Source organism: Impatiens glandulifera, chromosome 1, assembly GCF_907164915.1.
Source record: "Impatiens glandulifera chromosome 1, dImpGla2.1, whole genome shotgun sequence".
Taxonomy (NCBI): Eukaryota; Viridiplantae; Streptophyta; class Magnoliopsida; order Ericales; family Balsaminaceae; genus Impatiens; species Impatiens glandulifera.
In genome coordinates, this window is record NC_061862.1 from 45,084,827 (window position 1) to 45,110,436 (window position 25,610).

Consider the following 25,610-nt stretch of genomic DNA (forward strand, 5'->3'; position numbering starts at 1 on the left):
TTATTATAAAATTTGTTATAAGTCATATCAAGACTTTATAAACTTTCTTTTTCAATTATTTCATAAAATCTTTTTGAAGACATTGGTTCTTCAAAGTTTTATGAAAATAATGTCAAAATATGACACGTCTCTTGATTTCAAAATCCTCAAATCTAAAATATCGATTTGAACACCAACTCAGCAATTATAAACAAGGTATTTTCTTGTTATTTTATTTCTTTTTATAAAGTTGTGCAACTTTATCTTTTATAGAGAATATATTTCTCTAACAACAAATAATTTTTACATTTATCATAATATACACAATTATTTTTGTGTTATAATCAATAAAAATATTTGTCCTCACATTCGTGTTGGTATCATTTTTAAATCACACATTTGTATGATTTAAATCAATGATTTTCTAATCAAGAAATTGTCACATAGTTCTTTTATAGATTTCTTTTGTTATACTTATCAAACAATGAATAAGATAACTATATCATAAATATTTAATTGAATAAAATATAATTTCTATACAAGAGATTAGAATGTTTATTCATATATAAATCATTCTTCACATAATCTCTACATAAGAAATTAAAAATACTTAATCAATTAAAATATTTATTTCAACACTTAATTTCTATAAAAGAAATTAGAATATTTGATCAAATAAATATTCACCATATCATATGATTTCTACAAAAGAAATCATAATGTTTCAAGCATCTTTGACCGAAATCGCTTAAACATTTATTTCCGGTTGCACGTTTGCATCCCGTAATATCGGCACGTTTGCCACATTATTCTCAAATCAAACAAGACTTTTCTTGTAATTATTTAATTTCAAAATTATCAAATTAAGTAAGTCTTAATGATACAATTGAACAATGTATATCAAATATATACTTGAATAACATAATCAAATGATATGTCATATATATTATAATTACCTCATATATCATTAAGCAAATACCTTCTAAAATACATCAATAATTGATAATTAATTTTTAATCAAATATAAAATAACTAATTATTATAAATAATTATTAATGTCATCAATTTCTTAATTAATGATGACTTTTAACTTTCTACAGGAGTTATTGTATACCAAAAGACACAATAATTTTATGAAAAATGTAGAATTTTCTAATAAAATAAAAGAGACATACAATAATCTTTATTCATGTATGTATATAAATAACAAGTTAATCATACCTATTATGAATTAACACAAGTTATCATATTATTATATTATTAGCTAATATGCATGTTATATATATATAAACAATCACTTAACAACACAATATATAACTACAAATGTATTTCATGTCTGTCATGATTTCTATTAAAATGCTTCAAAATATTAATGACAGCATCATTTTGACAAATTAAATTTCTATATAAGAAACTATTAAGTGTCCCAATTTATTTCATAATTTCTGCACAAAAATTAGAATGATTCCAACATCCATGATTAAAATCATTTAACGGGCCTCATTCATCTCTCATAATTTTTTACAAAAGAAATTGGACAATGACTAGAGTCATTTTAACATGTTTGATTTCTACAAACAAATCATTAACCATCTTATTCATCTCAACACAAAAAATTAAAATGATTTTTACATCAATGACTCAAGTCATTTTTTAACACATTCATGTAATAATTTCTATAGAAGAAATTTGAATGGTTTCGTCATAAATGACTAGTGTCATTTTTTAACACATCAGATTTCTACGAAAGAAACCATAAGTGACTAGATTTCTACGAAAGAAATCATTGGCTAAAATGAGATTCAAACTAGGAACCTTTCGCCTCCTTGCGCGTCTGAACTTCGAACCACTACGCCAATGCACCATTTCATTGTTGTACCGCTTTTATGACATTTTGTCTTCTTTCTAGAGAAAACTTATACTTCATGTTTGACTAGACTCTGTTAACAAATGAATATATGCACATTTAAAACGATAACTTATTACCATAATAAAATGTAATATATAAAACAATGTGTATATCTCTCTCTTTTTTGTTTATTAAATCTTCCTACCATATTCTTATTAATTATATTGCTTAATTAAAAAGAATGTATATATTATAATTAATTATTTTAAAACTGAAACCATATGTTTCAATTATAATTAATTTTAACACCATAAATTTTATAAAAATTGAAAGCTAACATATTAGTTACTTTCTTATTTTCATTCATTATTATTAATAATTTTAATAACCAAACAAATCTTCAAGATAAAACTAGAACAAATTAAATTAATTATGTTCTAATTTATTTTATATATAATATTTATATAATGAATATACATATTAAAGTTCTTTAAGAAAAATTTTATATCAAAATATATTAGCTTATAAAATTAAGCTTTAACAACATAAGAACATATGTGTTAATAATCAACATATTTATATACAATAAAGACTTATCTTTATTTTTTGATTTTTTCTTCTTAAGATGAATCATTTCCATTTTTCGAAATGAGCATTATCTCTTTCGCAACACCGCGACTCGTATTTTTGAAACATCAAAGACAAAAAAAAATATTTGATGGCGCAAGCTCTTAAATAGCTTAGCACAAAGAAACTGTTTTAAGATTGTTAGAAATCTTGTCTTGAAAAATAACATAAATATATATATAAACGATGTTACAAACAAATTAAATAAATACAATGTTACAAAGAATGAAATCACCAGATAAAATGTTGATTCGAGGCATGTGTTAGACACATTTCCCTTAAAACAGTTCTATCGTCTCCCATTTGTGCTGAAGCTTATCGTAGATGGCTGTCTCCCAGGGTATAACGAATCCAGTAGTGATTCTGCACTAAAATCACTACTCATCGAACTTGATCAGCGTACCTGAACTATCACCGGGTTTCAACGGAAATATCGAGCAAAGAACTTGAAGAACACTCACAAAACAAGAAGAAGACTTTTGGAATTTTAGAGTGAGAAAGAATGAAAATGATGAAGTGAGTTTTAGAATAGAGATGTGAGAGTTTATATTGTTGAAAATTTAAACCATTAATAAAATCATCAATTGATCCAACGGTTGACATTACTTGCCTTTTCATTTACCTTAACGTTTTTCTCTTCATTATAGAGTAATTCAATACTAACGTTACATGGTTTTCCAATTTGTTAATAATAATATTAATTATCATAACAAATAATAATAACAACAAACTCATGTAATTTACACTACAAATTAACAACATTTTGTTAATTGGTCATCAAGGCATTTTAGATCAATTAATTTAAATTAATTGATTTAAATTATACATTTGGATCAAATTTCACCCTTTAATTCATGTTTGAATTTCATGTGAATTTGATTTGATTTTATTACCCATATTCTAATTTCCATTCATTAATGGAATTTATAGAATTGGTTTAAAAATTCCAACAATTATTTCATTAGCAACTCTAATAAAGAACAGCAAACAAAGACGATCATATTTCATTCTTTGCATCAAGTTAATCAAAATTTAGTACTTAAAAGCAAATGTTATGATGAACATCATACATATTAACTAGAAGAAAATGAATGGAATTACTTTGAAAAAAAAAACTAGCAATATTAAGTTAAAACGATTTAGAATACAGGCACAATGGAACTCAGAAATTAGTATCTAGAAATATGCACCAAAAAATGTATCAGAAATAGTCAATCACTTATAAGATTAGACATCCAAATCTAACATTGATGAGTAGCTTTTGCTTTCTAAATCATGGAATACCTAAAATAGTAACACTGAAAATGTAGCTTGTCCATGACGAGATGTGTTTTCACCTCGTTCTTGTAATACCTACACAGGAACTGGAGAAGTTATTTCCCTTGCAAGATAAACTGAGAAACATTTGGATGGTGGAGGCATATACAAATAAGATTTTATGAGGCAATAAACCATAGAAATATTTTCAAAAGAATGATCCAACATTAATTCGAGCAGACAACTAATTTGAATTAGTAAAGTTTCAGGGGCAAATTTATGAGGCATAAATGCTCATATGAATTTATATGAGCATCAAATGAAGGGCTTCACGTTTGATAAAGAAAAGAAAAGAAATCTATCAAATATGATAAAGAAATGATGAAATTCATTCATATGAGCATCAAACGAAACATGAAGCCCTTTGCGAAACGTGAAATCTCATCGAATATGAAAACCAATATGAACAAAAATATGAACAAAATATAAACCAATATAAACAATAAGAACATAAATTGATTTTAGGATTTTACATTAAGATAATGCAAATAAAAACATAAATCGATTTAAGGTTTGAAATGAAGATAATGGAAATAATAACATAAATCGTTTTAGGGTTTTGAAATGAAGATGATGGAAAAAAGAACATAAATCAATTTAGAGTTTTGAAATGAAGATTATGAAAACAAGAACATATTGTTCTGTATGATTACACATGATATTATAATGGTATCGATAATCTGTATGATGTGTTCCACTGCTCCTGCCGCCGCCTCCGCCGCTCTCGCCTCTAAGAGAGAACAAAGAGTAGAGAAAAAAGAGAGAAAGGAAATAAAAAAATGAAAAAAATTTAGTATTTATATAAAAACAAATTCCATTTCGCGAAACGCGAAGGAACGTTACACGATAAGGGTAATTTCGTCAAAAAAAATAATGTGGTTATTAGAGGAAGATAAATTAGCAGATCACCACGGATACAAATATATCAATCTTTAGGGTCATTTCGTCAAATTTCCCATTCATTGTGTTGGGTGTATTTTACTATTTTCTCTCATATTCAATTCATCATGATTATATTATATTTATTTTTATAAAATAATATTATTTATTCTTTTATAATTAAAATAATAATAAATATTTTAGTTTATCTATTAAAAGAAATTATTTTAATTATTTTAAGAATTATTTAAAATAAAATATAATTAATAAAATAAATTTATAATAATAATTACATTAATTAATAATAATATATTCATTTCTACATAATTAATTTTAAATTTTATATATTAATAATAAAATTAATAAATTAATTAATATAAAAAATATATAAACTTAAAAGTAAAAATAAAAAAAAAATTATATACAAAATTCATTTAAAAAATATTAAAAAAGTTAAATATCTTAAAAACCATTTTTTATTAATTTTTTTATCATGTTATTAAGTAAGTAATATTTAAAAACCATTTTTTATTAATTTTTTTTATCATGTTATTAAGTAAGTAGTATATTTAATTAAATGTGTTTGATACAGTATATAATTCTTAAAAGACTGTCCTATATTATTTATGTTTCATTGGAAAAAAAAGTTAAATCATTTAACTATTTTTTGTTATAGTTATTTTTTTTTAATATAATTAGTATAATAAGATATTAGGTGTTTATATTTTATTAAATTATAATATACTTAAATATTTTATATATTTAAAAAAAAATTATGATGTAAAAATAATGATGTTATATATTTTTAATTAAATAAAAGAAAATATAATAAAAAATAATATTAATATATTAATATATTAATATTAATTTTGATTACAAAGAAATATAATAATAATTTTTCTATAATAAATTCAAACAATATTTATAAGAATAAAAATATTACATAGTTCTAACTAAATTTTACAATTTTATGGATGATATTAATTATAATTTCACATGTTTATTAATCTTATTTCTATTCTTATTAATTTATTCGAATAAATGAACTAAATTATCCCTGGAGTATATTGAGAAAAATTAATGGAAAAAGTGGTAGGACATGAATGAATGAAATTATTTAGTGAAAAATGTAATATATTTTTATCAATATACATAATATAACACACAATCTACTTTTTAATTAAATAGGGTACTTGAATTTGGATGATAAATGGTCAAAAAATTAAACAAATTAGCAAATCAAATGTCAATTTGTTTAGGAGTAGTTTGTTTTAGTTTATAATTGTGAATAAGTTGTGATGGAATAATAATTATTATAATAGTTTTGATCAATAAATTATTGCACATAAATCAAATTAAACCTATCTAAAGAAGAACATACCTACTATTGACAATATAATTTCAAACATATATACAATTATGGTTGAATAAACAGGTAAAACTTTTCAATATAAACTATGGATTAATTTCAAATTAAATTTGGATTAATTATGATTTAAATCATCTAATTTATTGATTTTTCTAGCCTATCGACAATAAAACGTGAATATTCTCAATCTCTCTAAGGTCTTGGTTCGAGTCCGTTAGGTAGTAACTTCTGCGTCTTGTTAAATGATTAGGTGTATTTGCGGGGTTATTGATTAACATGTGATCCCATTTTTTTTAAAAATAATCCATTTTTTTTTAATAATTTTGTTGAATCAAACTAGCCTAAATGTTTAAAAAAATGTGATTTATCCCCTCTTTTAGCCTAGCGGTAATAAGAGGTACATAGTAACCCTAACCCTAAGTTTCTGGGTTCGAATTTTGCTCCTGGTTAAATGGTTAAGTGTGTTTGTGGGCTACGTATTTAATCTATTGTCCTATTTTTTATTTCTTTTTTCAATAATAAAAGATGAATATTAACCCTAAGTTTCTTGTTCCAATTAACAAATTTTCTACACGGTTAAATGGTTAAAGAGATTTAATTATTTTAATGTTATAAATTAAAAGTGAGAGATAATTGATATTTAATCCTAAAACCCACGTTAGCAAAAGGAAAAGAAGACCCAAGTGAGCGAAATTGATACGACCACAAACTCTTTCCCTCTCCCCTTTCTCCTCTCTTGAGTCAGTCCAAAGTAAAGTGAAAATGAGCGACGACGCCAGGAGAATTGCGGCTGGCCAAGCTCTTATTGTCAAGCCAATCTCCCAAGATCGGAAGCCTTCCTTGCTACCGCCTTCTCAGCCACCAAAGAAAGTGATCGTTAAGAGCGCCGATATGAAGGAAGAGATGCAAAAGGAGGCCATCGATATTGCAATCGCGGTAACCCCCCTATTTTGTGTTCTTCTAATAACTTCTCTTCCTTCTCTAGATTGTATTGTTCACTGTCTCTGCATATATATATACGTATTGCCATAGACTTTCGAGAAGCACAACGTGGAAAAGGACGTCGCCGAGCAAATTAAGAAAGAGTTCGACCGGAAGTATGGCCCAACTTGGCATTGTATCGTCGGAAAAAATTTCGGTATGCGAAACGACTCACTTTCAATCATATTTTTGGTCCCTTGTTAAGATTTCTGTAGAAATTTCCCCTGCTCCTTAGTGTTCTTTGTGAGTTTAGGAAACCTAAAATGTTTACATTTGCAATCCACACAATGAGCTAGTACTAATATGATACGGATCTAGACTTAAATCCTTGGATTTTTTCAGAATTTGATTTGGATCTTATCAAGACTCTAACTTTACTAAAATTATTTACTGTTTTAGGTTTAATTTGTTGAGTTTCAGTGCTTGTCATGGTTAACCCATTATATGTTAAGAGGGTTTTTAGTTGATTGTTTAGTTTAAGTTGTCTACTGAATTCATCTCATTACCAATATTTCTTTTGAAAAAATGTGAGGGTATTATTTACAAGAAAAATTGAGAGCAAAGAGACTACTCTCATGAGTCATGCCTCATGTTTTGAAATCATTCAAAATCGAAAAGGATTGTCTCATCTACTATATTAAGACTTTCTAGCCTGAGATCAGCTATTTCTCTTTAAGAATGATGAAAATGAGGTGAACAAAAATCTTTTATTCTTTCAAATGTTCTTCAGTCACCTCCCCCAAATAATCCACCAAAGGGAAATCGGGATCATCATCTAATCCTTTTAAGTTTGGTTGATTTCTCCCAAACAACAAATACATTGATCCCAAAATCTCCAACTTTTTTTGGCATAAACCTCATTAGCCATATCGGACCTTATCAACTTCAGAAATCATATCGGACCATATTGGACATCTTCTGTTTGAAGCACTGTTGAAATGTTATTGGAGCATTTGTCAGGCAAAAGTTTTGTTTTTGATATTCTGGTGAGTTATTATCTTGCATTTATTTTTGAAGGTTTATGTAACATCTGGTTTCTGCTGCTGCTACTAACATAGATGTTCAAGTGTTACAAGAATTAAAAACTATGAAGGGATAGAATCATAGAACATATTGAGAATTCCTTCGCCATCTAATACATGTTATATGTTGACTGATCTTCACATTTATAGTCGTCAATATCACTCTTCATATCAGAGATCAGATCAGATCAATTGAACTTGAACTACTAAGAGGCAGTTCAACTCTTTGTTTGTTTAGAAACAAATGGATCAATTTGAGGTTGCTTTTGGGTATATCCTCATTCCTCATCAATAATATAGTGTTTAATAAATCATAATGTTAACAAACTGTAGTGAGTCTATAAACAATGGAATTTGACATTGTATTTATAACTTGACAACACTTTTGGTTTTTTAATTTATTCTGGCAAGTGATTCTGTAATGTCTGTGTAGATTGATCGGTCTTCCATAAGTGTGATGACTGTTAATTTTGTTTCCTTAACTTCTGTTGAATGAGGTTTAGCCTTTCAATGAATTCAGGCCTTGTATATTCTCCAAATTTGCGTAGTTGATGCTACTGATCATCTACATGAATCAGAATGTGAAAAAATTGCATAAACATTATTTCTGGTATAATTGGGAGAGTTATTTTCTTCCAATATGAATAGAAAATTTTGCCAGATCTGGGCTCCAATTAGTTTAAATGATGATATTCATCAAAGGTTTAAGGCTTGTATCCAATTATCCAACATCCCATCAAAATTCTTCCATCAAATCTTCAACTAAAGATACTAAAATACCCTTATTTAATTTTTTGTATTATTATTTAACCAATTTGGGTCTCTTGACCCAAACAATTAGATTATTTATATATAATCTAATCTATTGCAACTTTTTTATTTAGAAAAATTGATTTCTCCTAAAAAAAAGGCTTACATCAAACAAGCCCTTAGTTTATTTTCCCTTTGATAACAATTTTGTTTGAATTGTTCTACAACATATGAAACAATACAATCATATCCTTGAATGAGATTTGCTTTAATAGTTTCTTGGTAAAAGTCAGAAAACCGATCATTTTGATATGTTCTATCATGTACTTAACTGTGTTGACCATTTTTTCACTTGACAATGCATAGGTTCTTACGTGACACACGAGACAAATCACTTTGTGTACTTCTATTTGGACTCGAAAGCTATACTTCTATTCAAATCAGGCTGAGCATTGTGATGTTTATGGAGGGATGGGGGAGGGAGCAATGATGAATGATGATGATGATGACAATAACATTACAATCTGGAATGTGTTTGTGATTAGTCGATCAATCAAGCCTGCTGATCTCTAGATCTCTGGTAAATTGATGATCTCTGTGTTTTATGATGGTAGTATTTGGTTTAAAAGGGGATTGGTTTGATGACCTTAATGGCTAGATTCTTTCTCTCTGTTTCTTGCTTAGCTTTAGTTCTCATGTCTATATTGTTGCTATCTATCTATGGGAAAATATTTTCGAATCCTCTATTTATCTAATTCATCAGATTGATTTATTTGTGTATTATGTGTCAACATAACGACGCTTGGGTTGATAGAAAATCTTCGTAGCTTTGGGTTAGCCTAGTTATATAAACCTTATTTCACGCGTGTTGTGCGTGCTGCTACAAGCCCAAAGTAACGCTTGAATCCTTCATGAATAAAGTGCCATCCATGATAATACAAACTATAACTTAAGGTCCCAAATTCTTAATTAAGATCCAACATTCAAACCTCCAAAAGAACAATTATATCAAGAATGCTTTTGAAAGAAGTGATGAATGTGATTATTGACATCTTCAGGCTTTTCTTGGTTGATGTAGTGGGCAACCCCTTCCATGACCACAATCTCGTCGTCCAACAATGGCACGTCTTTCTTGAACCCACCCTCGTGAATGTACTCTTTTGCCCCTGGCATATGATACACGAGGTCAAGCTCCCCCACCATGAACTTAGCAGGCACCTTAACTTGAGCCCCAGTCCACGGCCCCAACAACTCCCAGTCTCTGCATGCACACACAAATATTATTTCTTATATTATAATTCTTGATCTAATTAAATCATATTTGTTAATTATAAATTATTATTGGTTACAAATTCAGAGCACGATAATAGTTGATCCCTTCTGTGAATCCCGTCTTTTGAAAGTTGGCAACATAGTAATTGAGATCATCGTCGGACAACCAAGGAGGAAGTGCAACCGGAGCATCATACGAATTAATGAACTTCTCGGTCTTGGGGAAACGGATTGAGGCTGGATCGCGGAATGTTAAGAATTTTTTCAATACTTTTTTAACACCAACTTTTGCAAACTCTGATTCAATGTCGCCAGGTTCCTGTTATATGATATCAATGTATTGAGTTAAATAAGCCAATTACCCACCATTATTCCTAACCTAGCTATTAGGTCTATTTCGGTTAGGCTCAATTAGTTATTGGTTTAATTGAGGTTTAGGTATATATATATATCAATGTCTTATCCTTTCAAGACAAATTAATTAGCTTGTACTTGAGTTTCATTTATTAGAAATTTTGCTTATTAAAAATATAATCTTTGTTAATAAACGAATCAATTGTTTGAAAATACAAAGATCCAGAATTCGGAGTTTAATAAAAAAAATATTGTTAACATTGTTTTCGCTCTAAAGAGGCAACAATAGGTGAGATGACTTTCATTCAAATTTAGTATCGTCTTTTCATTCCCAATTATCATTTTATGTTACAATAACTTTACATATTCAGTCTTCTTTTAAATATAAGTTAAACCAAATTAGAAATCACTTGATATAATAAGCGTCGCTAAATATTAAACCAATATTTAGTGTCGCCAATACCCTACAACGACATTAATTATATGTCGCTAAATTGTTGCCGTCTTCCTTCCCAAAACTGAAATTGGATTTTTCATCTCAACTTATAACTTAGAACTTGTTTGATCTTGAGTTTCTGGAGTTTTGTAAGTATTTTTTTTAATAATTATTTGATTGAAAAATAAATTAGTTTGATATATTTTTTAGGATGAACTCTTAAAATGTATTTTTGACTATTGCAACAAAAGAGAGTTAATGGGAAACCTGAAATCTCCAAATGTAGTGATCATCTCCATACATGACCCGAAAAACGTCGGCAAATTTCTTGGCTGGATCCGGATTCCGATGAAGAAAATGAACGCTGAGAGCCACAAACGCTTTCACTCTATCGGGTCTAAACAAACACAAATACCAAGCAATGATTGTCCCCCAATTATGCCCAACAACTAAAATTTTCTCCTCGTTCGGAGCAATAACATCAATGAGCGACACAATATCCTCCACCAGATGAAAGATGCTGAATTTCGATGCATCACCACCTTTAGATGAAACCGTGGTGGTGCTTCCATATCCACGAAGATCTGGGGCCACGGCGTGATAGCCGTGGGCAGCAAAGTAGAGGATTTGGTGCCTCCATGAGTACCATAACTCGGGAAAGCCATGGAGGAATAAGATCGTCGGGCCTTTCCCCTTCTCCGCTATGTGCATGTTTATGTCATTTATCTTGACTTGTTTGTGTTCAATCTTCTCCATCGAATATATCTTTCTAGATTGAAAAGTTTTTACAACCGTGCCTCGCGGCCTAGGGGACACCAACGAGAACCGAGGGCGAGAAAATGTTTGTGTGAGAAAGAGAGAGTGGGAAAACATGTTTAGTTGTATCGTGTTGGTAACATAATGTCGCTAATATAAACAAAAGCTAAAAATTAAAAGTGGATTATAAATGATCATTATGTCGTCCATCATTTATATTCTAAGAAGAGAATTTTCTAGCCTTTTTGTACTAAAAACATGATGGCACCAACAAGATATTGGAATAAATTAACATTAGTAAAGGAAAAGAGAAGGCTTAGTTTGATTGCAACTTTGATGCTCATTGAGTTAAACATAATTCATATGAACTTATTTTGAAGTTGTTTCATAAGTTGATCTCTAACTAACAAAATATAAGGTTATTATATATATGAATATTGTGAAATCAGTTAATCTTGAAAAAAATAAATTAGTATCATTTCAAAAGGTTGCATTAAGCTTAACAAAATTTCAAGCATAAGTGTATTCTTGTTGACATGAGTTAATAAAACAAATATAAGAAATATTTGATTTTTTTTCATCTGTAGTTAAGAAGTTAGCACGAATTAATCATCACTTTTAACTTAAAATGTTTTTATTAAGAATTTACACCTAATAAAGATTGTGCTGGACAATAAATATATAAATTAAGAATTTTCACATAACAAAGATTATGCCGGACAATAAATATATAAATGGAAAAATCGAAAACAATCACGACTTCCCTGTCCCATTGTCAATCATCTCAGTCACTATATATTTTTTTTATTTAAAAACACACTATTTAATAAAATAAAATAAAATAAAAATCATTGGACTTTACTTTATTTAACAAACATTATACATTTCATAATCTCTTTTTAAAATGTATACCAGGATTAGTTTTTAAAGATATTGTTTTCAAGATTTAAAATATATATATATATATATATATATATATATATATATATATATATATATATATATATATTACATGGTATTGAAATTAATGAAATGGATTAATTTTAATAATAAATTCTTATACACACAAATAGATCAACATTGGATAGTACTGTTACCTCTAACAAAATAAATGTGAAATGTGAGGGTGTTAACGTGGATCTAGGTATTTTAAAAAAAATTAAGAAACAAAACAATATATATATATGTAAATCCACAATTAACTTTGTTAAAAAAAATGTAAATCTATCATCCACACAAACAAATTGTGAAATTCGGTTGCAGCAAAGACCAGAGCCATTGGATGAGCGCTGGATTGTTATCCAACGCTTCCAGACTGACCGTGAAACACGCTGCAATGGAGGGAACGCGCGCATGTGCCGCACTCAATCAACTAACACAGACGTTATCTCCGTCCATCAAAACGCAATGGAACACCCGCGTTTTGACGGACCGTTGACGGAACGCGCTGACACGCATGAAACAACGTCGTTTCGATTGCAACCATCGGCTTCATCGCGACACCAGAGGGATAAGGATGATGGATCATCATTTGATTTCACAAAGTTGGAATATAGCCGATAGTCAACCAAATCGACTGATTCAAAAACTGAAATGATCACCCTACTCTGGTTATCATTTTTACTACATCAATGAGAATGATTCATCCATATTTTGACAAGTTGATTCAAGAACAGCCAAAACGCCCTTAATGACTTTTGGCTGATTCGGTCCACTTGAAGCTTCCACCGATCTCGGACGGCTATAAATAGCCTCCCTTAACATTTCCGAAGCCAATAGATAACATCTAAAACCTTGAATCAAAAGAAATAAAAATCCGCCATTGAAGTTCAAAATTTTGAATTTTCGAATTTTCTATATAAGGCTCTAATTAAAACTTGGATATAAGCATTCCAAAAGCTTCTCTAAGGTTTAGAGTGTGTTCTCTAATTATTAGTAAGTTTCCAATCATTCTTTAATTCATACTTACAGTTTGAAATTAAAAATTTTATATTTCAGTTTTCACAAACTTGTATGATGTCTGGTTCTTGAATTTAATGGTTGGAAATCAATCTTATGATCATTTATGAGTTTTATGTGAAAGTCAAAGCCGATCAATCGGTCTTAAAAAGAAAATCCCAATTTTGAATTAAAAAAAAAGGGTTTGTTGTTCTTTGGCTAATCCTTGAGGATCACAGCCCAGAAATTCTCAGCAAAATTGTAATGATGTTGGGAAACTATTTGAATCATGTTTGATCCATCCCAATCATGTTTGATCAAAATAAAAAAATTTAAAATAATTGAAATTTTTGAGTTTTTGAATTGGTCCAAACGAACAAATATGTTCTTTTTTTTTATCAATCAAGTATATTATGTATAAGAAAGTTATTGGCTAGTTTCTTTCACCTCAAAACAGCTTTAAAACCAAAAATTTAATTTTTTGCTACAAATTATTTTGAACAAATTGATAATCACCCAGGTCGATTGATACTTAGGGTGATGTTCTAAAAGTTCCTGAGAGCTTTGTGAAGCTACCCAGGCCCATGGATCGAAAATCAAAGTCTCCATCAAAATTACAAAACCTGTAATTTTGATGTTCTTGAGGAATTAAAAAAATTATTTCTAAATATTTTTGGGATATTTCTACAAAAAAATATTTTGATAAAGGCTTATTTGGGAATGCCTTTAAATGACTGATATTCTTTAGGTATTTTCCTCCCTACGTTATCATTAGCAACAAGTACCAACATTTAAATATTTTTTTACAATTATTTAAATAACGCACAAACCTTATGCATGCTTAGGACCGGAAGAATAATCTGTAAAAATAAAATGTTATACAATTGATTTTCAAATGCCAAATCTATAAGTAGAGACTGTTTCTTAAAACGGGTACAGAGGATAAAGCGCGAAAGCCCTCTCTCGAGTATCACCAAACTACGAACTAAAAGAAACTTGAGTCAATATGTTTGTACATGTATGCCACTTTTTATTGATTTTTAAAAATCAATTGGTGACTATATTTCAAATAAATAATTTTTTTAATTAATTAGATCTAACTAATTTAATAAACAGATTTCTATTTCTGAAAAATCAAATTGCAAATCCTCATATTATTTAAAAGTGAGCACCAAATTAATTAATTTTAAAAATAGTCGATGATCACTTAAAATCTTTTAAAAATAATGTTTTATTTTAATAAAATAATCTTGACACGTAAACCGATGTTAAAATTCTCAACCTCGAATTTTTTCGCGAAACCAAAACTAAATAGTTTTTCCGGGTTACATGTACTGTTTTTAAATTACAAGTTATAACAACTAAATAAGTATTTAGACTTGTTAAGTGATCTTATAATTTAAGATTGATTATGCAATTTAAAAACAATATCCTTAATAAATTGGATTAAATTTTTTTGAGTAAAAAATTGAAAATTTATTTGTATCTTAACACTATTTATTGTTTACCGTATTCATCATCTTTTTTAGGACATTCCTAAAAAAAAAATTTGATAGTGGGTTTTTAACCTTCTAAAAAATGACAACGATGTAATTGAAACTCAAGATTTGTATAACCAATTTACCAAAGTCACAATTCATTTATAATTATTTGGCTTAACAATTAAGACAAACAAAGTTCTTTAAACATTCCAATAAAAAGAGAGATAGACATGCCAAAACTAAGAGAAGAACATGTAGAAGAAATAAATGTCCATGATCGATTAGAAGTTTTTGAGAAAATCAAGGATGTGGTTGTTGACTTCATCGGGCTTTTCTTCGTGGAGGAAGTGGCCGACTCCTTTAATCACCACCACTTCCCGAAGAAAAGGCACATATCTTTTGAATCCTCCCTTATGTATATACTCCCGGTTCGCCGGCACTGCATACGTGAGATCAAGGTCACCAACTATGAACATAGCTGGAACCTTAATCTGCGCCCCGCTCCATGGCGCCATCAACTCCCAATTCCTAAGATTTTATAACATTAATTAATTGAAATATTGACGAAATTTAACGACGGTTTACTTTATTGGTCGCTATTAGACCAATAAACATAATATTAATAGTGACAAGTTTAAATTATGTCTTTTGCAAATGAGCAATAAAGACAATATTGTCGTCCTATTGCCATTGTTTATTAATATTATCTTTATTTTTAGACCAATAACGACAGGTAATACAAATCAATGTCATTGACCTCTTTTATACCTATCTAGTGATAAATTAAGTACTCACATGTCAAGAGCGCGATAATAATTAATTGGTCCAGTGAAGCCGGACTTGTCAAATTTTTCCGTGTAGTAATCCAAATCTTCCTCGGTTAGCCAAGGTGGGAGATTGGTTTCACCGTGTGAATCTCCAAAAGGTTTTCCTTTGGGAAGGAAAAGAGGACTTGGACTCCGGTAACTTAGAAAGTTCTTGAGAACAACTTTCGTGCCAATTTTATCAAACTCGGCCTCTATTTCACCACGTCCCTTTTACGACAACACACGAGTCTTGAATTATTAAAATAAAACGAAAATCTAAAAATTTAGAAAAAAGTATAAGTTGGGAAGACCTGAAATCTGCAGATATAATAATCGTCGCCATAAGTAGAGTGTAAAGCAACAAGAGGACTCATTTTAGGATTCCTCGGCGCAAATGCCACACTCATATTGAGAACCGCCTTCACTCTATCTGGCCGATAAAGGCACAGATTCCACGCAACTATTGCTCCCCAATCATGACCTACCACATACACATTATCCTCATCGGACCGGGCCACCGAGTCTAATAGCGCCACCAAATCCCCGACAACACGAAACATTGTGAATGCAGCGGGGTCATCAGAGGCTCCGGTGGTGTCTCCAAATCCTCGGAGATCCGGAGCCACAGCTCGATAGCCGGAGGCCGCCACAAAAGGAATCTGGTGTCGCCAAGTGTACCAAAGCTCCGGGAATCCGTGGAGGAATAAGACGATTGGACCTTGGCCCATTTCGACATAGTGCATGTTAATATTGCCGTTTACAATTACTGTCTTGTGTTGTATCCCTTCCATTTCTCTATATCTCTTCTTCTTGATCTAGAGATTATAGATCTATTTAATGGGGGGTGTTTGTGGAAAGGATCCGATTCTATTGTAATTAATAAAACTTTAAATAAAAGCTAATGGCAGCTTGCTTAATTAATATATCCTCAAATTTAAAATATTGGGGTTACACAATTATCAAGTTTGGAAATTAGGTAAAGTTAATAGTTTATTCTAGGAATATTAATTTATTAATGCCAGGTACAACGTGGGTTATTTCATGAGATTATATTATTCAATGACATCATTGAAATTAGTAACTAAAATATTATATCATTTCTCTCATTATTTATTCATTATATATAATTTACATCTAATTTGTTTTAAAAATTAAGATTTATATCTCTAAAAATATTTTTCGATAATTTTATATGGTGAGTGATGGGTGTGGTTTCTTACCGCCTAGGGAGAGAATTTGAGAGAGGGAATGAAGTGAGAGAAATTTTGTAATTTTTTCGTCGAATCAAATTGCGCCACGTCATTCCGTTTAAAATTTTTTCTCAAATTCCCTCCCGGTCATATCTCATATATATATATATATATTATTTTTTCATATATTTTTATCTTTTAGCTAGGTGATAATGCAAAATATTCAAGGTTAGGCTTCGAGTTTTCAAGACTTTTTTTTAAAAAATAGCGTAATAAAATCTGTATAATAATAATAATAATAATAATAATAATATATATTGTTTTATAAAGAGATGTAAAGATTCAACTCATGATCTTAATTCTTAAATATATAAGTTATTGTATTATGTGAATGAGCTAAGAATCTCCACCATCAAAAATTATATATATATACTATATATATGCTAATCAATTATAAAAGATATTTGTATTTGTTAAAAGTAGTTGTTAAAAGTAATTTGATAGTGTAAGATCAATACTCAGTTTTAAAACAATATAGCTTGCAGCAAAATATTAATCAAATAAAAAGTGACTCGTGATATATTGAAACTATATATATAATTTGTTTGAATAACCAAATTACCAAAGTCACAATTAGTATGGAGATAACTAATTGACTTCTTAACACAAACAATCGATCATCTAATCATGCATTTAGAAAATGAACATATTGATGGAATGGAGACATATATACATGCGCAAACTAAGAGATGCTACATGTAGAAGAAATGGATTTCCATGAGAAGCTTTTGAGAAAACTAAGGATGTGATCGTTGATTTCATCGGGTTTTTCTTCGTGGAGGAAGTGGCCGACTCCTTTAATCACCACCACCTCCATAAGAAAAGTTACGTCTCTTTTGAATCCTCCTTTATGTATATACTCTTTGTTCGCCGTTGTATATGTTATGTCCATATCGCCAATTATGAATTTCGTCGGAACATTTATATGGGCTCCGCTCCATGCCGCCATTAGCTCCCAATTCCTATATATGGTTAGTTTAGATTAATTGTTAAGAATTGATAGATTTATAATTTATAAGTATTTACAAGTTAAGAGCACGGTAATAGTTTATCGGTCCTGTGAAGCCGGAATTATTGTATTTTGTAGTGTAGTAATTGAGATCTTCTTCGGTTAGCCAAGGTGGAAGATGAGTTTCATTTGGCGAGTCTCCAAAAGGTTTTCCTTTGGGAATGAGAAGAGGGCTTGGATTGTGGTAGCTTAAGAGGTTCTTCAAGACAACTTTTGTGCCAATCTTTGCAAACTCGGCTTCTATTTCATCACGTTCCTGTTAGACAACACGGGACATTTTTAAATGATAAAATTATTTTATTGATCCATATTTTGTAAAATCGCAAAAATATGTTCAAAACAAACGTAACAAGAAAAACATTTAAATCAAGTTACAACATGAATTATGTTTTAAAATTTGTTATTTTATCAAAACAAACACTAAGAAAGTTACCAAAACTTTTAGAGCTTTTTTGATTTTGAGTTTTTTATGATCTTTTTGGGTTTTATAAAAAACATCTTGTTTGATAAAAAAAAAAATTAATGAATCATAATTTATCATCCAAGATAAAACTCAAATCTGAATCAACAAACACAAATTAAAACAACTTCTCATCCAAAACAAAAACTCAAATCTGATTAACAAACTCTAAACAGAGATAAAAACGTGCTTAGTCAACTTCAAACACAGTCACACAGACCATTTTTCTATAAAACAAATAAAATGACATAACAGAGATAATCTAAAAATGTTCAATTGTAGTTTTTAATTTGAATTTTTAAAAAGAGATATTAAAACACTTTAAATGGAATTAGAAGTTATTACTTTGTGACATACTACTTGTTACATTAAAAAAATACCTGAAATCTACACATATAAAAATCGTCTCCATAGGCAGCGCGTAAGGCGACGAGAGGAATCCTTTCGGGATTTCTCGGTGTAAATGGCACGCTCATATTTAAAACCGCCTTCACTCTGTCGGGCCTAAACAAACACAAATTCCACGCGACCATTGCTCCCCAGTCATGACCGACCACAAACACCTTATCCTTATGGGACGGGGCTACTGAGTCTAATAGCGCCACAACATCCCCAACAACATGAAGCATCGTGAAAGCGGAGGGGTCGTTGGGGGCTCCGGTGGTGTCTCCGTATCCTCGAAGATCCGGAGCCACCGCTCGATAACCAGCCGACGCCACAAAAGGAATCTGGTGTCGCCACGTGTACCAAAGCTCCGGGAAACCGTGGAGGAATAGGACTATTGGACCTTGGCCCATTTCGACATAGTGCATGTTAATATTGCCACTTACATTTACGAACTTGTGTTGTATTCCTTCCATTTCTTGATCGAAGAGATTTAGAGTCAATTAATTAGACGCATGCATGTGGTTCTGTTTATATGGGGAATTTTGTTTTATACTGTCTTGCAAGTTGCAATCAATGAGGAAGAATCCGATTCTACATGTAATTTGTAATGAATAAAATTTTAAATAATTATAAATATATTCTCACACCCTAAAGATAACAAGAATAAAGAATATTAATCCTTACTCGGAAATTTTCCATAGGAAATTTATTTATTTATTTATGGTGCGTATGATATGGAAAATTTCCGAATAATATATATATATATATATATATATATATATATATATATATATATATATAATATTAATAAAAAAATTAATAATATGTAATCAATTTTTAAAATTCTTAATAAATCATAAATAACATATTAAAATAAAAAATAGACCACACTCATTACACATTTTATTCACATCGATAAATTAATTTATCTCTCACATATCTCATCACATATTTTTTCTGAATAAACCTCTTATCTAACTTTGGTTAATAAAATATTTGATTCATATTTTTTAACATTTAATACCGTGACTTCACACTTTGGTTAATTAAATATTTGATTCAAATTATTTAACCACTTTCAATTAATATCGGTCTATTAATCTTCGACAAACCACATCTTAATCACACTTTAACAATATAAGTTCAACATACATATATCATTTTTTGGATAAAGGATTGGACTTGTTTTGTTAGGTTGCAAGTTTGAAACATACATATATCATTTTTAATTTTATTTTTAACCATTTTAAGTTTATGGGCGTCAACCACAACCGATCCAAATATCCATTACTCTCACATATATATTCAAATTAGTCAACAACTCTCGATCCGACAATTCGGACATTTTAAAATTAAACATATATATATATATATTAGTTAAAGAATTTATATTATTAATATATTTCACATTCATAAAACTTGGTGTTAAATTTAAAATATAAAGTCTTATTACCCTAGTTGGTCAAAGGTTGTATTGTTTTGTTAGGTTGAAAGTTCGAAACATACATATAACATTTTTAATTTTATTTTTAACCGTTTTAAATTTATGGGCGAGTCAACTTATAATCCGATTCAAATATTAATTATATATATATATTCAAATTAACAAATATTGAAATAACTTTAATATTTATTAATACATTTATCCATTTAATTACATTTTTTAAGTTAAATTTATACTTATTTTTATTTAATAATTTTAAATAACATGATTTTTTTATAGCTACGTCAACTACTGTTATTTGGAAATAATTACTTGGGTATTAAGATAATCTCATATAGAACAAAAGATATGGATTAATGTAAAACTATGTTTTTTTAAAATTTATTTTAAAAAAGTGTTGTTTAAAAATATTTATAAGCTTTTTGCAATCATGAATGAATTGTTGGTTAAGCTTATATTATTAAAGTTGTAACAAATTATGAAATATCAATAAGTTGTAAATGTAAAGGAAAATAAAAATAACCCTTAACGAATAGAACCCCAAACTTGGGATTGCGACTCTTAGGAGACTTTAGATTATAACGAACTTATGCAAACAATTGAACAACAATTAAAATCTTAAAATAATTTATAGTTTAATTAGTACTTCATATATATTAATTAAACAATAATTTATAGTTTAATTGAAATTGAATCTAATGAATTTTAATGATTTTGAAATAAAAAAAAAATTGTGAATCACCCGTGGTATTAAAAAATTGTTGACCAAAAAAATGTGAACTTATTTACATCTAGACGCGCATAAATATCAACTATCATGTTAGATCTCTTTTAGAAAAGGGGCAAAAGTAGATAGAAAGAAGAATAGTCAAAAAGATAAGCAAATCACAAGAAAAAAAAGGTGAAATAATGTGTATTCTCCACAATGAACAACCATTAATAATTATTTTGTATTACTTCATAAAAAAATAATTTTATTATTAGCTCATTAACAACCATCATTATGTTTTGTCATATGATCCTCAAAGATAACTAAATTGACTCTCTTTTTTCAAATATTAAATATGATATTATAATATGGAATTCCTAATAATCTCCTAAGCCATTAATTATATATATAATATGGAATACATAATAATTAATCACCTAAATCATTAATATACCAAGAGGATAAGGGAGAGAAAATAATGTGACATCAACTCATTTGTTAAAGTTGAAGTAAAGAAAGAAGAAAGAAGCAAATCAGATTGCACGTTCTCATATTAAATTTTTTTTCTTTCTATAATACTAAAAAAAATCTTATTTCTTCAAAATCACTTATTTCTTCAAAATCACGCTAATCAAAATATTTTAAATAAAACCATTTACCAACAAAAATAAGATCTCAAGTTCAATTATTTTGAAAGATTCCAAGAATTAAATCCTTTTCTTTGCAAGAAGGAGATCTGTTTCTTGTCTGAAACTTTTAATTAAGCATTGATTTCTCTTTTATTAAAGTTGGCGAATCAGAATCAAATGCATGCAATTTATGAGTCAATCACACGGAGATTTTAAAGGCCAATTTTCCAATAGGTTTTGTCAATATGTATATTCTCTTACACATTAACTAACCATCACTTTAACAAAAACAAATTGTACAAGTACGGTAAATAATAAACTTTGACTAAATTAATCACAGGATGTGCTTTATAAATTTTATTTTTAATAGATGTGTAGTTTCGAGTTTCAAATTGTGAACCAGAATAAATGAGAACTATGGGTGAGTAAATTAACGTGTAAACTAACCTCTATTACTCAAATTAAATTTAGTTGACACTAAATTTAAATTTTAGTTAACACATTATTAACTCATATTATTTAATTATGGGTTGAATATGATTTAAGTAATTTAAACTGAATTTTGGTTTTTAACACATTTATTATATTTTATTACTCGTTTAAGATATATTTTTGGCCCATTAAATAATTTTTTTACCGTTTAACAATTATTTGATTTATCTTTCCCGTATAATACGCTTTTGACTTGATCAACACTTTTTTAACTTGTTTAACAAATTTTTGTCTCTACAATTATTTAATTTGTTTTCGTCCGTTTAATACATTTTTTTGCTCGTTTCAGCACATTCATTACGTTTTGGTTCGTTTAACACGTTTATGAAATGTTTAATATGTTTTTTTATCTATTTGATATTTTAATTAATAAATTGATCGATGAAATAATAGGTAGAACGAATAAATAAGGTATTGATTATGATAAATTTTATTTATTTTTAAAACTAAATTAGATATTAAAAGATGTGTTATTGATTTTCTATATGTCTTAACAATTGTGATATGTTTTTTTATTATTGAAATGTATATATACAATAAATATATTATTAATTAAGTTTTTAGAATAATTATTTTTATCCCCACTTTAATTAGTGTAGTCTCCGATTGTTTCTAGTAACGAGAAAGTCAAATAACAATATAGTGATAAAAAAAAACGTGAATTTTTTAGATTAATTAAATAAAAAATAATTAAATTTATTTAATTTAGGTAATCATAACTAGGGGTGGCCAAAAAATCCGATCCGGTATTTCGGATCGGATATCCGACTCTATATTTTTCAAAAATTGTGATCCGTATCCGATCCGGTATCCGACCACTATCCGATCCGAAAACACCGGATCGGATCGGACAGCCGGATACCTGCTGATCCGATTTTTTTTTATTTTTTTAATTTTTTTATATTTTAGAAAATTAAAATTGTTCATTAAGTATCTTATAATTCAACTCATAAATCATTAATACAATACATATCAAAAATATCATTCAAATGCTGAAATGAAATAATATTATTTTAAAACAAAAAGATAATGATTCGAAGAACAAATGTGAAGAAGAACAAAAATATCAATCTTTAGAAAATGTGACGAAGAATATAGGGAAAAAAACAAATCTGGAAAATGAGGCAATGATTTTTGTTTGATATTGGGTTTGTAAAGAGAATGAGAAGGAAAAGAAAGGTAGAGAGATTTATTTAATATTATTTTGTTTTTAGATTTATTTATTTAATAAATTTAAAATATCATCGGATCGGTTTCGGATATCCGATTTTTTTTGCCCGATCCGTATCCGATCCGGAAATCCAATAAAAATATCGGATCGGATCGATATTCGAATCTAATCCATCGGATACGGATTTTTTTGGATCGGATCGGCAGTATCAACGGATCAGATCTTTTCGGATCGAATTTTTTGGCCACCCCTAATCATAACCCAACCTAAATTAAAATAATTTCAAGCTCAACCAAACTCAGACTCAACCCAAATCAAATTAACTTATCCAAATTAATATTTTGGATTTGAATTTTAGTTTTAGTTAGAGTTGGGATTTGAGTGATAGTTGGGATTTTCACGAACTTAATCAAAATCTGTCTTTTATATATATATATATATATATATATATAAAAAGTTATTTTTATTTGGCAAAAAAGTTATAGGTTTTTAATAACATTGTTTTCATATTTTTAATTAAGTAAATTGACATTTAATTGACTAAATCACAATTATTTTATAAATATATTTTTGGTACAATACTATAAAACTACATCAAAAGTCATCCCCTTCATACCAGAAATATTAAATTAATTAGTAATTGATGCATCTTCCTTATGTTACACGTCTACCTAACCTTACTGTTGAAACTTCAAACCCAGCTTATAAGTTAAACTAGAGTGAATATTCAACATTTTAAAATCATTCTCTTAAGTCTTAATGAAGAGAAAAATACATCATAGTCCATAATCTAAAAGAGATGTGCAATAATTCCATAAAAAAAAAAAAAAGAGATGTGCATTTATTTATTTTGTTGGTTAAAAAGTATGGTTGAAATCATTTTTTTATTTATATGAAAGGTACACCTTCTTAAAATAAGTATTTTATCTTGTTTAGATTAGACAAAGTTAAGGGATTAAATTTTTATTAGAATAACTCTAGGGATAAGAATCTTGTCTAAATTACTGCAAACATCTTACATTAAATGAATTGACAATGAAGGTTGATTGGGTTAGTTTCTTAAATTTATAAATAAATAAAAAATGGTTCATAAATATAAATATTTTTTATATATATTTAATTAAATTTAAAATATATAAATATACATGATATTATTTTAAATTGTTCATGGTTAGAAATTGTTCTTTATAGATTTATTTATTTTGTTTGAAATTATTCATTATAGATTCATTTTTATTTGAATTTATACCATAAACAACTAAAATCATTTAAAATATTATAAATAGTTAATTTGTGTTGAAAATATGCACAAATTCCTTATATATATATATATATATATATATATATATATATATATATATATATATATATATATATATATATATATATATATTGTATATCTATTTTTTTTTAAATTCTATCGGGGTAAAACTTTCAACTTCCTCTTGAGAAAGTTGAGATGATTTTTTCAACTACATTCGCAAACAACGATGCATTTGTTTGGTTACATTCAAGGACCGATCTATGTTAGAACTCGGGTGGGCTAAAAAAAAAATGTGACATAACCTCCTAATTTAAAAAAAAAATTAATTCACAGTTTTCTTCTTTAATTCATAGAAAATTGGACAAAATTGATGTTTATCCACTCGTTTTATTCATAATTTTTATGGTTTTTAAGCTCGTCCGAACTCGAATTCCTATATCCGTCTATAGTTCTATTTATAAACAACGATGTTGCAGACTAAGGCGACGTAGATGTTGTTATTCTTTCATCTTTTCCATGTTTAGATATTGTTTGTTTGTGTAGTGCTCCAAAAATCATCTTTAAACAATAAAAAAATATTAATGTTAAAGGGGAAAAATATGTTTTGATAGTCATATAGTTAAAATGTAAATAATATGAAAAAAAATATAAAATATTAAATATAAAATCGTAATAAAAAAACTATAATATGTTTTAATTGGCCGGCTAGATAGGACTTATACTATTAGACTACGGTTTGGTAGGGGTTACAACACTGTATCTAAAGTATTGATATATAGGGGAAATTTGACCAAATAACCTTCCTAAGAGCTTTATTTTTAAACTTAGCATAGGCCAAATAAAATTTTCAAATATAACCTTTTGCCTATGTCAAAAGACTCTTTTGTCCTCAAATTAAAAAAATCAACCTTTTAGTTTCTTTTCTTCCCTCTCTCTCATCTTTTCATATTTCCAAACCGTCTTCCCTCATCCTCAGTTT

At 28.4% G+C, this 25,610-nt stretch overlaps 4 protein-coding genes across 4 annotated transcripts; 1 reads left to right on the forward strand and 3 right to left on the reverse strand.

Annotated features, from left to right (window-relative positions):
* Nucleotides 1-6,706: 6,706 nt before the first annotated feature.
* Nucleotides 6,707-9,553, forward strand: LOC124922789 (dynein light chain 1, cytoplasmic-like). The gene is made up of 3 exons (XM_047463497.1): nucleotides 6,707-6,956; nucleotides 7,053-7,158; nucleotides 9,140-9,553. The coding sequence occupies exons 1-3, from the start codon at nucleotides 6,783-6,785 to the stop codon at nucleotides 9,220-9,222; spliced, it is 363 nt and encodes a 120-aa protein (XP_047319453.1). The 5' UTR covers nucleotides 6,707-6,782; the 3' UTR covers nucleotides 9,223-9,553.
* A 130-nt stretch (nucleotides 9,554-9,683) lies between these two features.
* On the reverse strand, nucleotides 9,684-11,714 carry LOC124922788 (epoxide hydrolase A-like). Its single transcript, XM_047463496.1, has 3 exons — nucleotides 11,103-11,714; nucleotides 10,123-10,364; nucleotides 9,684-10,034 (listed from the first exon to the last, which is right to left on the reverse strand). Exons 1-3 carry the CDS (start codon nucleotides 11,706-11,708, stop codon nucleotides 9,782-9,784), a joined length of 1,101 nt encoding a protein of 366 aa, XP_047319452.1. The 5' UTR covers nucleotides 11,709-11,714; the 3' UTR covers nucleotides 9,684-9,781.
* Nucleotides 11,715-15,160: 3,446 nt separating this feature from the next.
* On the reverse strand, nucleotides 15,161-16,650 carry LOC124922790 (epoxide hydrolase A-like). The gene is made up of 3 exons (XM_047463498.1): nucleotides 16,128-16,650; nucleotides 15,806-16,044; nucleotides 15,161-15,538 (listed from the first exon to the last, which is right to left on the reverse strand). Exons 1-3 carry the CDS (start codon nucleotides 16,605-16,607, stop codon nucleotides 15,292-15,294), a joined length of 966 nt encoding a protein of 321 aa, XP_047319454.1. The 5' UTR covers nucleotides 16,608-16,650; the 3' UTR covers nucleotides 15,161-15,291.
* Nucleotides 16,651-17,679: 1,029 nt separating this feature from the next.
* Nucleotides 17,680-19,422, reverse strand: LOC124921502 (epoxide hydrolase A-like). Its single transcript, XM_047462174.1, has 3 exons — nucleotides 18,916-19,422; nucleotides 18,093-18,331; nucleotides 17,680-18,028 (listed from the first exon to the last, which is right to left on the reverse strand). The coding sequence occupies exons 1-3, from the start codon at nucleotides 19,393-19,395 to the stop codon at nucleotides 17,749-17,751; spliced, it is 999 nt and encodes a 332-aa protein (XP_047318130.1). The 5' UTR covers nucleotides 19,396-19,422; the 3' UTR covers nucleotides 17,680-17,748.
* Nucleotides 19,423-25,610: the final 6,188 nt, after the last annotated feature.